Source organism: Stegodyphus dumicola, chromosome 10 (assembly GCF_044657685.1).
Source record: "Stegodyphus dumicola isolate Sdum_Otavi_A_Nest chromosome 10, ASM4465768v1".
In the NCBI taxonomy this organism is placed as follows: domain Eukaryota; kingdom Metazoa; phylum Arthropoda; class Arachnida; order Araneae; family Eresidae; genus Stegodyphus; species Stegodyphus dumicola.
Window position 1 is genome coordinate 64,079,540 of NC_140777.1, and position 17,043 is coordinate 64,096,582.

At 32.9% G+C, this 17,043-nt stretch overlaps 1 protein-coding gene across 1 annotated transcript in view; it reads left to right on the forward strand.

Moving 5' to 3' along the window:
- LOC118197543 (HUWE1-associated protein modifying stress responses-like) overlaps positions 1-17,043 on the forward strand; it is a 48,213-nt gene that overhangs the window by 7,589 nt on the left and 23,581 nt on the right. Inside the window, exon 2 of the mRNA XM_035369064.2 lies at positions 11,647-11,718. Within this exon, the coding sequence (XP_035224955.1) occupies positions 11,647-11,718 (72 nt within the window). The remainder of the gene's footprint in view (positions 1-11,646; positions 11,719-17,043) is intronic.

Sequence of the window (17,043 nt, forward strand, 5' to 3'; positions counted from 1 at the left end):
ACTCAATTCTATTAGGCACAAATTCCATAAAATCTATTAACACACTTCAAGAAGTTAAAAAAAAAAATTACTATTTCTCGAACACAAAAATACTGCTCTGACATTAAATCAATTAATTAAAATTAGAAATCTACAAAGCAATTATTCAAAATGCAATTAGCAAAGTCAACACATTAACACAAATGCAATTCTCACCAAAAACTTTAAACTAAAGGATACAGGGATCAGACATCTAGGTGAGCACAAAAATTTCATCATTTATATCAAAATGTAATATTCATATACATAAAAACAAAATAGAATCAAATATAAAATAATACTCAAATAATATACACAAAAATTATTCTAGTGGTCTGCCAGTCATCCTGGTCACGGCACCAATGTTATATCTAAATATTTATGTTTGTAATAATTTTTAACTTTAAACTTTGATTCATGGTGCTGGACAAAATTAACAAAACAAAAAAAAAAAAAAAAAAAAAAGCCTAAAATCAAATAATTCAAAACATTCAAAATCTAATTCATAATATTCATATATCATTTCGACATTCTTATAAATATTCGTATAGTAAATCTATCAATCAATCATATATCATATCTATCAATCAATTGTATAGTGGTAGTACAATTTAACTTTTAGGTTTGCGTTGTGAGTAACCTATGTAAAGGGAAAAATCAATAACTCCAAATTCAATTAAATTCCAGGTTTCTTAAAAGCCTCCCGGCTCAAACAAATGGAGGGACATGACAGACCACAGTAAAATATACACAACATAAATACACAAATGCAATTAAATTTTAAACACACATTTATTAAATTCTTGACTATTTTATATAATTAAATAATGGATAACTGATCAGTATCCCACCACATATTTTCTAAGTCAAAATAACACGTAATACTACACCAAATTACAGCTTACATTAATTAAGATTAACATTGTTTTTTTCAAATTAATTAGGTGTAACAAAATTTAATCCTCCAAATAACAGGTTCTTATTAATTAGAAAGTAACGTTTTTCTAGCTCACAAAATTCAGTAGGTGAAACAAATTTTAATCCTTCCAAAACTGGCATTCACTTGAAATTATAGATAACTTCTCAATTATTCTAACTGTAATATTTAATTTATATAAGTAATAACAATATACTGGTAGATAAATCACTATTAACTGTTCTGCATTCGGGAAAACTAAGAAAGAGAGAGAGAGAGAATATATACTTAAAAAAAATTTCATTCACAGATGGAAAACAGTTTTTCCTGATTAGCCGGATCTTTAGTGTCCAATCCACATGAAAATGAGCCAAGCCCATTTTTCTTTACTGTCCATTAGGTGGAAACCAATAGTCCAATTTAGAAGGATCTTTTATCTGTCCATTAGGTGGGAACCAATAGTCCAATTCAAAAGGATCTTTTTTTCAATTCAATAACAGGTAGCTGAATATACACCAGTTTTTTAGCACAATCACGTGCATCATCGAAGCGTCGAGGCAACATTTATGCTGAATATTTCGGAAAAAGGCTCTTGGAGATTAACCGGCGATTCAGGTGAAGAGAGAAAACCTGTGCTAAATTTTCTTGGTAGATTTTTCTCTATACATCTCAATCAGCTCTCAGTAAAAATGCTCTTTGCAGCTCGCACACAGTTCTCCATACATCACGCAGGAAAATGTTCCTTGCATCTCGCACAAAACTTTTAAATATCCCGCAGAAAAGAAAACGGTACCCAGTCCCTCTTGCACAGGAAGCCCGCAGCAGAGCAAAGCGCCCCACGATCTTTCTTTCTCTTTCACATCGCGGCTGCTCAAAATTCACTCAAATCAGACTCCGCTACAGCCATCACCACAGCCAGCTTGTACAAGTCGCTCGCCCCCCAAAACTTTCTGCTTCTCCTTTTCCTTTTCGCTCAAAAATCTGAATCAGAATGATCTCTAGCCTGGTGCAAGCACCCAGGAAATCTCGGTTTCTCCGCCTCTGTGAGTTCATAGGCTTTCAAAAAAATCATAAAATTAAACCTTACCAATCCCGGAATTTTATGTTATCTAAATTGAGAAAATGACACACCCATGACGAATCAAACCCCAGAAAATCTGACAATGCAATCCGAAAAACATCTGTACACATAACGTGAGAAAAAGTAGACCCCCCCAACTAACAAGCGGAAAATAAGCTCCACGAGAATCTAATTACCCAAACCCCCACTGTCTTGAAGTAAGAAAACAGCAACCTTACAAAGCGACAGGAAAGCGCTTTCCGTTTCACACGCATTAGCTAAAAAGACCCTACTGCCTCCATTGTTAGTAGAAAAAAGGCTATAACCAATAAACCAGATGTGTTTCCTTGCAACCGTCTCTCGCCTATGTTACAATTTCTACTCAAGAATAATGAGTTAAATAAAACCTTAAGAGCTTAAGAATACTTTTTTCCAGATTAAAATACACATTAATACAAATAAAAATATTAGAATAATAATGACTTGAAACACATATTAATAATTGAAATTCGCGACATAACACTGAAGTCCGAAAGCGGTGGGAGTGTTGGATGAGTGAAGGATTGCGTATGTATACCAAAAGCGATAAAATGCATAGAGCATCTCATGAAGAAGTTACAAAATAGGTAGAAAGTGCATGGAAATCGGTAAAAACATCATCAATAATAGCAGGATTTAAAGAAGCTGAAATTATATCCTTTGATAAAGAGACTGTAAACTAAGAGGATGAGTGTGATGATCTGGAAGACTTACTAAATCTACTAATTTATTTATTTTAATTTTCTAAATCTTTAATTCAGATACTAAATACTAAAAACTTTAGGATTTACTAAATCTTTTTAATTCAGATAGTGAAGAATCAGATTTTGATGGCTTCATATGATGTATAGTTTGCTGTAATTCCTTTTGTAAGTTAAATTTAAAATTTCCTTTTGTCATCCAAATTTAATATTTCGTTGTTGCAACATTTTTTATAATATACTGTGAGTATTATAAATATGGACTTCTTTAGTGGGGTAAATATAAGTATATTCATGAACGTAAATATATTTTCAACATTTCTTACCTTTAATTTATTTTGAGTTATGATTTCATTTCATGTATTTTTCTTAACTGATATGTCATATATTAGACATAGGTTGAGATTTTGCATCTATATGGCCCGCGACGATGTCACGCGTAATTTAATCTATGCGGCGTTTCTGTGTAATTTTAATTTTTCTCGAGTGCGCCGTTTGCGCTGATGCGGCCTTTCTTCCGTAAATTACGGTAAATAAAAATACTGGAAACAGATCTTCGTATTACAGTCTAATGACTAAAGAGTTTACCATTAAAAATTTCAAGATATTAGAAAAATATTAAAAACTTTAAAATTGTAAAACAAACATAAAAATTAAGACGTAAATGATCTTATGCCTATTAGTCTGTACCAATCAGTTAAACATATAACATTAGAAATGTCTTTTGTTAGTTATAACAAAGCGCAAATGCTCATGTGAACTAAAAAATTATAAAAAAAATAAACTGTAACGTAATGACTGTAAGCTCTGCATTGGAGTATCTCAGTGTATTATATAAAAGAAGTCCTTTACAGTTACATTATTAGAAAAATGCTCACATAATTTGACAAAAACATTCATCATGATAATCTTAGCGGCTCTGCGCAATGGTTTTCCAGCTTTATGAGGCTGGAAATTAAACACATATGTTGAAGGTAATGCAGAGGCCATGACAATTGCTTTTTTTCTCCTCCCGGTCAGTGAATGAATGAATGCTTTAATTGCTCTTCTCATTGAGAGTGGGGTGAATTCGAGGTTGCTGGAATTTGCAGTTTCGCCAATAATGCCAAAAAAAAAAAAAAGGTGCTGTCTTTCTGCTGGTCATCGAATGATTGACATGATTTAGCAAATTTTTAATTAAAAAGCTGGACGCAAAGTAATCTATCATTTTACACATTTTCCCCCTTATGTTCTCCTTGTTCAGCAGTATTCATATTTCACAGTGTAATTTTTACAATATTACTTCTCAAAACGGTAGAACTATATTCTTCTGCAGATGCATACACTTTCTAACTTTCTAGTATATCCAGTGTTCTCAGCTTAGGTTGACCTGTAATATAGATAAATATCTTACCGCCTGATACAGTCTCTGTGGGTCTTAAATTCTGCAACTTGGCACGGCCATAGGAGTCCTGGTGCTGGTTCTGGGTTTATGTGAATAGCAAATTATTCTTAATTCAAATAGCCCTAAATGTATTCTTTAGGTTGATGAAGTATCATCAACAAAATCTATTTTTAGCACATGGAAAGAAATTTTTGGTAAATTTTTCCTCATCAACATTTTTTAGTGCATTTAACTTAAATCTGTAATTATCGCCAAGCGTAATGTGAACATAAAAGGTTACCATACTCCTTTATTATTCAATTACTAACATAAAAAAAATTGTTTAGGCATCGCTAAATGAGTTATTACTCAAGCTGTCATGTTTTGATAAACATGCAGTGATGAAAGGAGAGTATAATAAATAATGATTCATCAAGTTGCCTCAAATTAACGATGTATCTATGTGGAATGTTTTGGTTTGAGATGTGTGACAAGCAGATATGCAGCAATGGAGCCAAATTACTGATGGTACAGATTTATGATAAAATGATTGTTTCTTCAATAACAAGGTATTTTATTTAGTGTCAAAGTGAAATTAAGAATCGGGACTCTCCAAATGTTTTATTAAGCGTGGAGGGTAGAATCAAATGGGCATGTGTAAAGCCTACCAGTAAAATATCATTGGTGGTTTTGAGGTCCAGATTTTAGATCATTCCGGATAATGGATGTCCGCATTTTGGACTTTGTATTGAAGTAGGATTGTGTAATAATAATAGTATAGTACAAAGTCCAAAATCCAGACTTGTCAGGACTTTGATGATTCCGGATTTGGGATTTGTCTACATATTGGATCATCAGTTTAAATGTAGTAAGATGGCATGTAGAAATTGTAAAATTAAAAATATGAAATCATGATTTATGAAGTAATGAAGAATTTATGATCTAAAGGGTATCAAAATTTATCAAAAAAAGCTTAATATTTATTTGTTTACCTAATTAAAAATTTCTTTCAATGCAAGTTGTTTAAGTTGCTTCGTTTTTTGTGCTAATACTTTCTCCTTAATTCTGTAAATAGACTTAATCTCTTGTTTAGTTACATTGTTGAAGTTCTGTAACTGCTGTTTTGAGAATTCCAACTAACTTTTCAATCGGAACTTTCTCATTTTCAGTAACCTTTTTTTTTTTTTTTTCCAATGGCAGATTGTGAACAATTACAAATGTAACCTAGTCCATTAATCTATACTAGGCCCGATGTGGTGGTCTCTTTATTATGGAGGCACCTAATAGGTGGGCCACCATCGCCTTTTCCTATGAAGGGATGTGCAGTTACTACGATGCGTTCTCCGGGGTTCGAACCTAGGCCCTTCGGCATCGCAGTCAGCTTCCCTGACCACCATACTGTCTGGGCGGCGTTTTCAGTAACTTCTCTGTCACTTTCTTCACTATCGGTAGTGGTATTTTCTGGATCTAGAACCATACTACAGATTACGCCATTCATTGATCGATTGAGAAGGAGTGTCATCACAATGACAGGGATGGGCAAACTTTTTCGGTCACAGGCCAAAAATTGAAGGAAAAAAAAGTTTGGCCTAAAATTGTAAAAACAATTTACAAGTATTAACATTTAAATATGTTACTGAGATGAATAAAATTGCGATTTCATTTTTAAAAGCTCCTTATATATCGAGTTTCGAAGTGAAATGTACTGTTTCTAGGGGACGAGGCTAAATGATCATCTGTCAGTTGACTTCTGCAATAATTCTTTCTAAGGTTTTCGTAATTGGAAACACTTTAGCACTGATTTTCTGAGCGTGGGATATTAAATTTGGGAAACCTTTACTTTCGATAATGGTTTGTAAAACTCTAACTTTGAATATTTAGAAACAACTGCTTGAGAGGATAATTAGATTGGGTACTTTTCCATTTTGCCGACGTAAATCTCGCTAAGCAGATTTTATTGTCGACAACATAAAATATACACAAATAAAAAATGTTAAAGAATGTTAGTTCTAAGAATTTTTTATTTTGAAGGCATAAACATTTTAATATCATTTAAAATTTTGTAAGAACACATTAATTTAAGAATTTACTATGCTTTCATGGTTCAACATCCTGATTCGCCGGTTCATATCAATTGACCCCAAGTGATCTCATCTCACTTAAACTATGTTACAAAAATTAATTCTCTCAGTAATTATCTACATTAATTTCAAGTTAAATCTTAATTTGGAATATAAGTTTAAATGCAAGAATTATTTCAATTCGTACGAATAGCTTACTCAGAATTTATGTAAAACCGCAGTACTTTACTTCGCTAGTGCATTCTCATTAGACTTGATGAATTTAACCCTTGACTTTCAATTTTCTATATTTTCGCCATCGGGTGAGCAGTGTGATTGCATCCTTATTGACTTAATTCCTGCGAATGGCCTTAGGGCATAAAATTGAACTATCTGGTAAAACTTCTATGTAATTTTATGCCAGTATCGAAAAAAACAATCAATCTGATAAGAAATGGCTGCGACTTATTTTGAAAGTGAAATGTTACCAGCAATGATATTTTGTTTGGCATCAATTGTACCATTACTAGAGACTTTATAGCCTGCGCTGGCAAAACGGAAAAGTACCTTAGATTGCAACTCAATTGAATTCAAGCTGCAAATCTGACCTCAGTACTTCACAATTTACATTGAAAGGCATGATAAAAATATCCAGTTTTGTTTGAATGGCACTGAAATCTTGAAATCAGCATTTGAACTCAAATGCAGTTTTTTCAAGCCATCTTCATAATTGTTAAGCTTCTCTTCATTTACTGAGGGTATTGAATTTAACCTCGAGAAATGAGACAAGTCGTTCTTAGCCAGCTGCCCAGCAAACAGATTAAGTTTTAGTTTAAAAGTTTTGAGATGGGCCCAGATATCATCAATAAATTGATTTTACATTTGCATCTTGAAATTCAAGTTGCTCATATGACAAAAGAAGGTCTGCGAAAAATGCAAAGTCCGAAAGCCATTCTTTGTCTTCTAACATTTCACACTCCGCAGATCACCGTTTCTCATGGAAGAATGACACAATGTCGTCTTTCAGCTGCCAGACTGGCTCGAAAACACATCCTGCACTAAGCCACCTTACTTTCGTGCAATACAGTACATCAGAGTATTCATATTGCACAGACCGAAGAAAATATCGAATTTGCCTATGAGTAAGCCCGCGAGGTCAAGCTTCACGACTGCATCAAGCACGGGTTTCATACTCAATGCAGATTTACACAAAGGATCTTGATGTAAAACACAATATAGAAAAACAACATTGTTCCTGGGATAGATTTTATTAAAGCTTTCAAGAAATTCAGATTTTTCTTTCTGTCATATTTGGTGCTCCATCAGTCGTAATATTGCTTATATTTGTTATAGGCACTTTCAAAGTTAAAAGCCCTTCCTAAAAATCACGAAAACTATCACATCCTGTTCTAGTTTCTTTTAAAGAATGCATGCATGCCACTTCCTCAGTATTTACAAATTTCTCATCAACACCTGTTATAAATAACACTAATTGAGCAGTTTTCATCTATAGAAATGGAGCAAAATTTAAACTGGTCAATCTTTGATCGTAATCAAATTTTTACCAACGTCTTCGATTCTAGAAGTCTCATTTTTTGAGATAAGCTAACAGTTTGAATTTTTTTTTTTTTTTTTTTTTTTTTTTTTTTTTTTTTGTCTGGACATAAAAGATCACAAACTTGGTGCATGCATTGTTTAACAAACTTCCCATCACTGAGAGCTTTATTATTTGTAGCAATATTGTATGCTAGAATGTAACTTGCATGTGTAGCTGCTGCTTGGGAACTGTTTACCTTCTTGAAAAAATTTTGTCGGCCTGGTATTTTTTTAGAAAGACTTTCTGCATTTTTTTTTCCCATATTCAACATTGTTTCGTAATTGGAATTATGATTAGATGTGAAATGACGAGAAATGTTATATTCTTTGAAGACTGTTACAGCTTCATTGCAGATGAGATGCACTAGTTTATCTTTTACAACTGTCAAAAATATTTCCAGGTCCATTTATCATATAAAGCACAGCACTCAACTTTACGTTTTTGGTACCCATTTTGGGGTTGAAATATTTTACAAATAACCCAAAGAAGTCCTAGCTACATTATACTTTTAATTATTTTACCACTATTCACAATGATGCTATGTGTCCGCAAAATTTCCATACGCAGTCAATAATATTAGGACTCGGGCCAAAAGAAAGAGCCGCTGGCTGGATCTTAAAATGCGCAGTCTGAAATATGTGAGGTCTAATTCACCTATATTGGATTCCTATTTGTCTGCTCCCCAAAAAAGAAATAACGCTTGTGCCAAACAGCTATAACCAACAAAGCACTTCCACCTTTAACACTTCACTAATTGAAAGCTGTCTTTGCATACTATTTCCGTCTATTTATATTTTTAGAACAAAAATAGAGATAAACTGCTTTAAAATGAATTCTGAAGAGAATTTTTCTTGGCTTCTGTACGAACGTATCTCGCATAACTCAAAAACGAGTAGCCTCAGAATGTTGAAATTTTGTATATAGGACTGCTATAACATGTAGATGTGCACCTCGTATTTTGGTTGTAATCGGCCGCACCAAACGTATATAAATATATTTATATATATATCCACTCTGTTACCCGGCTCAGTGATCTCAGTTTCTTTACTCTTATATGTTGTAAATTGTACATTTTTTGCTTTAAAAATGATTGAATTATATTGTTCTTATCTTCAGGTTAAGGTTTTTATGCCTTTAGTAAATTTGTATGCAATATTTTTAGAATTATCAACAATTTTAAAGTTGTTTAAGTGCCGCTAAGCCTAATAATTTTTTTGATGGCGGCCATTGCTTGTTTACATTTGAAACAGCAGACTAGTGGATTTGTTGCCAATCTAGAGAAACTTAGCTTTGCAACAACAAAGATAACGCCTTCATTTATTGCGAATTAAATCGTGCTTAATCCTTTTTGGAATTTTTTCGAGGAAATAAGTGTTTAAGATTTACTTCATAATTTTTAATACAGATATTTTGAGTTTTTATGTATTTTTGCCTTGTCGTGAAGTGAGAATTGAATTAATTGAATGAGAAATACTCAATCGTCTGTGAAAAACTTTTCCTTTTTTGTTTTGTTTGCTTAATTTCTTTTATACATCGTTCCGGCTTTATTATAGTACTTGAATAGAACATGTGGCAACGATTAGATAATTCTTTAAATGATATAAATTTTGTGCATTCTGTGTTATAATATGAACGAAATATAATACTGTTAAGTGAATCTAGTGCCAGAGTATCGCTATGGTAAACAAATAGAGTGAATTTTAAAGAATGCATTTGTTCTATTGTGGTTTATGCGTTGTCGGCGAAGTAGATTTAATTCAATCCAATAAGTTTAAATGAAATGCAAGAAAAAATGTGTATAATTTAATATTCTGTACAAGGAAGTTATGTGGTTTACACATCAGATTTTTTTCGTATGTACGTACATGTGCATATATGTATGTATCTCACATAACTTAAAAACAATTAGCTGTAGAATGTTGAAATTTTATGCATGGAACTGCTGTTACATCTATTTGTGCATATCTCTTTTTTATTGCAATCGGCAAAACCGAACCTACTTCCAGGGTGGTTATAAAAAAAATAATTGCCACAATATATGAACCCCTAATGGTCTATTCGCTCAATCAGTCAAAATGAAATTCCAGATATTATTCTTTGAAGATGTACGATCGAGATTATGATGATTTAAAACAATAGAGCTCTCACGCTTACAGTTGCAGTGAACCATAAGTGTGAACACACACATTCGGTCACATTTCGAAATTTTTGAATGGTAACACTCACCTCTTTTCCTGCACAAATTGATCAGCACGTAGAAAAACCATAAATGGTATTGAAACGCATATGATGAAAATTGCCGCCATAAAGCATTTGCAAAGAACAGCATTCATTATAACTGACCAATGACAACATAAGACAAGAGAGGGACTAAAAAAACTTTTGTAGGAATTAATAAAGTGCCCACCTATGCGGACAATAACACATTATGCTCGCGGGAGATTTTGGACAATAATGACGAATATAACATTGCGGAAGAAATCTATATAACTTCATGCTTTATGGCATCTTTCAATCCTGACAAATCTCGTGGATTTAATGTGTAAACCTTTAGGCTTCAGATAACCCCATAACCAGCAATCAATCCATTGGAGTGAGGCCGGGGAATCACGGAGGTCCCAAAACTGTCAATGGTGCTTTATAATGCTGTTCTTTGCCAATGTTTAATTCCGGCAATTTTTGTCATATTTGTTATTTAGGTTTTTTCAATGCGCTAATCAATTTGTGTAGCAAAATAATTGTGTGTTGGCATTTCAAAATTTTGAAGTTTTTTAAACTGTAACCATAACCGTGAGAGCTTTATTGTTTTAAATAGAATACAGGGAACCTCGAGATATGAGTTTAATTCGTTCCAGCATTGAGCTTGTATATCAAATTTCTCTTATCTAGAAACAAACTTGAAATTAATGGAAATTCAGTTAATCTGTTCTGAACTCCCAAAAATATCAACATAAGAATCAATTATTCCACTAAGTAACAATGGTAAATAACATAACCTTTGTGATAGCTTCCGACACTGACCTTTTAACTACTTCTCGTTAATCCACACCAACAACAGTTTCACAACATCTAGGAGTTTTGGATGGTGTTTGGAAGTAACGGCAACTCCTTTGGCCACATTAAGTTTCTTAATTTCTTCCTTCTTCAGAATAGTGTAGATTATCAATGTCTAACACCTGTAAGTCTTCGCCAGTATCATTACTCTTACCCCACGCTTAAGTTTATGTATGATTTCTTTCTTAATTTCAATGGCCAAAACTTCCTTCTTTTTTGGGGGGGGCAGCAGTATCTGAGGCAACAATCTTCTTGGGAGTCATTGTGAAATAATTATTTTCACTTTAAATTTTAAAAGCAATTAACTCGCTAGTACACAAACATGTAGATCAAAGAACACTGAGTGATCTGACGAGGGGATTCCCCCGAGTCGAGCCAGATTGGGAAATGCTTCACGCATACCAACAGCCAGGCTCATTGTTCGTTACTCGAGTCAATGCTCGTATTTAGAGACGAAAGTTTCGCTCGTACTTTCCATGTATCTAAAATTTCTCATGGTTCCTCATGGAGGTGCTCGTATCTTGAGGTTCCACTGTATTCTTTTCATGTAATTAAAAAGGGAATTTATTTGGACTTAACTACGTTTGTGTTACAGTTGATTGCTGAAGAGAATGTTAGTTAAGTATATAAATATTGAGAAACACTGCATTATTCATTGTAAATTGGCAAGTAGGTACGTAAATAATCAGTAGTAATTTTTTTTTTTTTACTACTTATTCATGTAATGTTTGTCATGCCTCTACCAGTTTGTATTCAAACGATGAAATGTCTCTCCTCTGATTTTTGCTTATGCTTTTTTGTTCTGGAAAACCAGTATATATTTTACTTTTTTTTTTAGATCGGCAGAATGGTGTATCACTTTGGGTGCCTTTCCAAACTGCAGCCAGTAGTGTAACAAGTTTATATAAAGGTAAAAAGAAACATTTTAAAATTGTGTTCAGTTTTATAAAAATTTAAATTTGTATCAGTAAATTTTAATATGAAGCTTGCAAATTTCTAAACTAATATACTTAGGTGGTAGTTTTATTTGGAACATTCCTTTTAATAACTACTTAATTTCTCAATAAAAATTATTTTTTGTAGCAGTAAGTTTTGATGAAATTAACAGTTTTGACGTAAAAAGCATTAAGCGTATTTCTGATGGGCGCAGGACATCTATGGACCCCCTTGACACTGGCGGAGCTAACAAAGCGGACACTAACAAATAAAACAAAGTTTTCAATGTTTTAATTTTTTGTAAAAATATATATAAAAATAAAAATAAAAAAATATTCTTATTAAAAAATATTAAAAATAAAAACATTCTAAAATGTAACATTAAAAACAGGTAAAAATAAAAACATTCTAAGTTACAACATAACAAAAATTATAACATTCTTTTTTGTGACTTAATATTGGCAAACTGACGTATGATAGTATCACTGTTAAGTTTCTCCAGTGAGCTATATTCAATATATAATAGTGACATTGCATCAAGGTTTTCTTGACTCAAATGAGACTTAGGTATATTTTTATTCTTTTTAGGGCCGAAAAAGAAGGTTCGCCGGATGCGTTAGAAATGGGTATCATTAAATATATTCGCAAATAGAGTTAGAATATTTCAGAAAAGTTGCTTTCGCCGTCTAATTTATGAAAAATTTGCGGTCTGGATAACCACAAATCTTTTATAAATCGTGTTTTTGTTTAAATTTTTGCACAGCACGTGAAAATGAATAATTTCGTTTTGTAAATATTCTTTGGTTTTGTCAATATCATTCTTATATTTCTCACACAAAATGTTAATTGATATTTTGATTTCCTCCTTATCTAGGGTAAAAAAACATTGAAATGCTGATGTTACTTCTTTGAAACATTTAATACTTTTTTTTTCAGGTCTTGAGTAATATTGTTGCATATTACATTAAATACTTCAATTCTAAATCTTTCTTTCACTTCTAAAGTGATTTCATTTTCAGTTGTTTCATTGAAAATACTTTTCTTCTCTTTGCTCTTTTAAGTTCATCTTTATAGTATATGTTCGTAGTTCCTCGCCTTCGGGGGAGGGAGTCTTTCATTTCTAATTCAGTTTCATTAAAGTGTTCTCTTATTTCTGCAACAAAGGTCAACAGAGACATCACCAGTTCTACTCCAGATGATACGTTCAAGTCCACGATTTATAAAGTTTTGCTGGTTGCATTCACTCGTTCCAAAATGCTCGTCCGAATCGGTGTTAATAGAGCTGTTTCGAAGGTGTCCATTTTATTGTACAGAGCCTTCTTCATTTCTAACTGCTAACTAGGTTTCTCTTCTGTATTATTGCTTAGTTGAAAAAAAATTATTTCTTTGTAGTTTTTATGCAAAGCGTTTACTGCTTCAAATAGAACAGACCATCTAGTTTTAACCAATCATTTTACAGAACATTTACAGCTTTGCAGTAAGTTTCATCTTTGATGGGAAGCCAAAAAGAACGTTTAAATACTTTGAATGGTTGTAAAATAGTCAGTTATTTCCATGCTGGATTTACATACAAAGTTAACTACAAGATTTAATAAATGATTTGAAACATGGCTCATAAATAGCATTAGGTGACAATTCTTGTATTCTTTCCTGTGTAGCACCCCGAAATACTTGCGGCATTGCCATACATTTGTCCTCGACAATTTTCAATATCTAATCCTAACTCATTCAATTTCTGTATAACTATTTCTGTTAAATATTCTCCAACTGAATAAATCCCAAGAAACTCTCAATTACTGTATTGCCATTCACATAACTAAGAATAAACATAAGCTGGTCTTGATGACTTATATCTGGGGTGGAGTCTACAATAATGCAAAAGTATTTCTTGTATGAAAGTTTCTAAACGTTTTATTTTCATCAGTTCCAGGAATTCATTGCATATTTAGTGAGATAGATAGCTTACCAACCCTTTCCTTTATTTGCATATCCCTGTACATGTTTGGATAATAAATCATCAAACTGAGCCAAATACACAAGACAACTTAAGTAATTTCCTTTATGACGACTGGTTATATCCTTGGTGGATCCACTTAAAGCTAATCATTAAGAAGCAAGTAACTTGATGGTAGCAAAAATTCTTCTCAAAATCTTCACCCAGTACTCACTTCACGTTCAACTTGTTCTTTCAAACCAATATCTAGTATTCCAATAAGGGATGATCCTGTTATTAATGCAACCATGGAAATTCAAATGAGACTTACTCTCTTTGTGAGATTTGAGGAGAGAGTCAAATGTTCCCAATCAGTACATCCAGAATCAGTAATTTTTTTTTTTCCCCTTTTGAAAAAAACTTGCATGGATATCAACAATAAACAGTTTTACTAAGTGCGTCATATGCAGGGCTGTGGAGTCGGAGTCGGGCAGATTTTGGGGTAAAAGGAGTCGGAGCTGGAGTCACTAAAAATAGGTCGACTCTGACTCCAGTTTTCGTTGGACAGTTTGAATTTGAAATAAAATTAAAATTAATTGAAGAAAATTAATTACAAGCTGAGTTATTATTTTTATTTATGAACTGTATACATTAATAAATAGTTATTTTCTATTTTATTAACATATTAATAAATAACTAAGGGAGGAGCATGGATGTGATATTTGCCATTAGTGATTAAACTGATTCATTTAGTTACAAATCTCACTGATAAATTTAGGTAAACAGCAACAGCATCAACAACTCCTAAAATTGATGCCATTCTTAGGAAGCGAGCAGGAAAAGGAGCAATTACTGATGAAGCAGTGCAATAAGGAAGTACATATTTGATGATAAAGCGATTTAGATAACCCTAATGTTTCATTAACAGAAAGACTGTTGAATGATCTTGCAGAATTGGAAACTTCTTTCTATACCGTATATAGCCACAAAAAAAGCTGTAGTCTGAAGAATTGACAGGAGGAGGGAATGGGATGTTTGTTCTTTCTGAAATGGAGGGTTTATTGCAGAAGAAATCATTTCTTCAATGAAGAAAAGAGAAACTAGTTTGCTAGACAATGAGTTCTTGCTGGGTTCAATATATGTAGATCCGAAACACCGAATTTTCTTGGTTGACGAATAAATTAAAAAGGCAAAGAAAGTCGTCTATGAACTTTCATTAAGAATGCAGTTATTCTCAGAACAATTGGAGAATTCGAATCAGGACAGTGAAACTGCAGACATTGCAATTGAGACTCTATCATCCTTTTCCACCGCTGAATTAGATTTTGAGAAATATTTTTGGATGATATTGAAATGGCTAAGGCAAAGCAAATTAAAATAAAAAACAAAAGACTTTAGATATAAAAAAGAAAAAATACAAACAAGATTTCTACAAGGCCTTTGAAGAACTAGAGAAATATGATTGCGCTTGCAAGACACCTCTTTCAGAACTTATAAAAATCTATCCTGAAAAGTTAAAAGAAGTAGCCCTAACAGTAATAGCTCTTCCTCCTACTCAAGTTAGTGTGGAAAGACTCTTCTCAGTTCTGAAGTTTATCAAATCGGATCTATGGCCCTCCAACAAAGAAGATCTTGCCAAAGCTATACTGTTTCTTAGAAATAACTAATGTCAGTTTTTCCATTTCATAATAAATGCTAATTAATATAAATAATTTGCTATGCCATCAATTTTTTTTTCTGTATCTATTACTTCTTTTATATTAAAAAAATAAGCTGTAACCCGTGTGTATATGTTTACATATATACGAGGGAGTCGGAGTTGGTCATTTTCCCTACCGACTCCACAGTCCTGGTCATATGTCAGCCAGCCTCTCTTTCCTTTGCCTCCATTAGGTTTTATTCTATAAAAGTTGCTGTAATATAATATAGTTTATCTCCATCATGGTATAGTTCTTCAGTATTTTTTAGGGGGTACTTTCTAATTCTATTTCACTTTCAGTATTTTCTAGGGCTTAATATCACGCCATTTTGATATCACAGGTATTTCTTTAAATTTTTTTGAGTACATCAGATTTATTGTCATTAATGTAGAGCAGTCTATAAAATGTTCTTTCTTATGGGAGAATGTTAAAATACATAAGCATTCAAAGCAACCTGCATGTTCAAGAAGGTGTGGGGTCCTTGACCCAGGCACGCTGGTGTTATACCGCTTCTAAGTGCAACCAACAAACATAAATACCAATGATGAAGGTATCTATGAAAAGGTCATACTAAAAAATGTCAATGTTGTTATCTATTGTACCAAAAGACAGATTTTTCTTCTCATGTAATGAAGGGTAAGAAATTTATAGACATTGTAGAGCTGTCTTTGGAATTTGCTCTAGCCCTTATTTGTTGAATGTATGAATAAGGCATCTTTTAGAGAACTGCTTTCCATGGTATGATGAAACTATTCAAAAATGCATTCTATGTATATAGTTGTGTAACTGGTGTTTTTAATACTAACTAGCAAGTTCATTTTATAGAACAGGCGGAATCTATCATGTGTTGAGACTGTTTTAATTTTCATGGCTTTGAAAGCAGTGTTGCTTGTAAAGATGTTGATAAGCTTTTTGGAGAAACTTCCATGTTAGGGATAATCTGGGACTTAAATATAATGACAGTTTAAGATGTTTTACTAATTACTGGCATGTGAAATGAAAACAACCAAGAGATAAATTTTGTCATACAAAAAATTTTTGATCCCCTTGGTTTGCTGACTCCAACAACATTGCCTTCGAAGCTACTGTTAGTCAAAAATTAACTTGGGATTGTGAATTACTACTAGGTATTGTGTATAAATTTTCTATGTGGTACAAAGATGTACATGAAGTAAAAAATGTAACTTTGCCTTGTTATATGACATTTAATTAATTTTCTGAATTGTATGTTTCTGTTAATGCTGACAAAGGGGCATATGCAGTGTGCATTTTTGCCCAATCAATTAATTCCAAAGTGAAGTTATTAGAGTAAAGTCTAGAGTAGCAACTCTCAAACTCCTGAGTATGTCCCGGTTAGAGTTGATGGCTTGTAGTATAGGTGCTAGGCTGTGAATTCTAGTGCCAAAGTGCTTGACCTATCAAATCTTAAAATAATGCTTTGGTCTGCTTCTATTACAGCCTGCCACACGTGGATAAAAGAACTTTGATCAGTTTTTGTGACAACCCAAGGGAAAGAAATTCATCAGTTAACAAACTGTCAGGCATGGAAAAATATGCCTAGAAGTGTATTGCTAATTTACTGTTACATGGCTGTTCTGCTCTGGGCATTATTGCTTTCAAGTGGTGGGAGGGGCCTGCATGGGTGAAGGAAAATCCTGAATGTTGG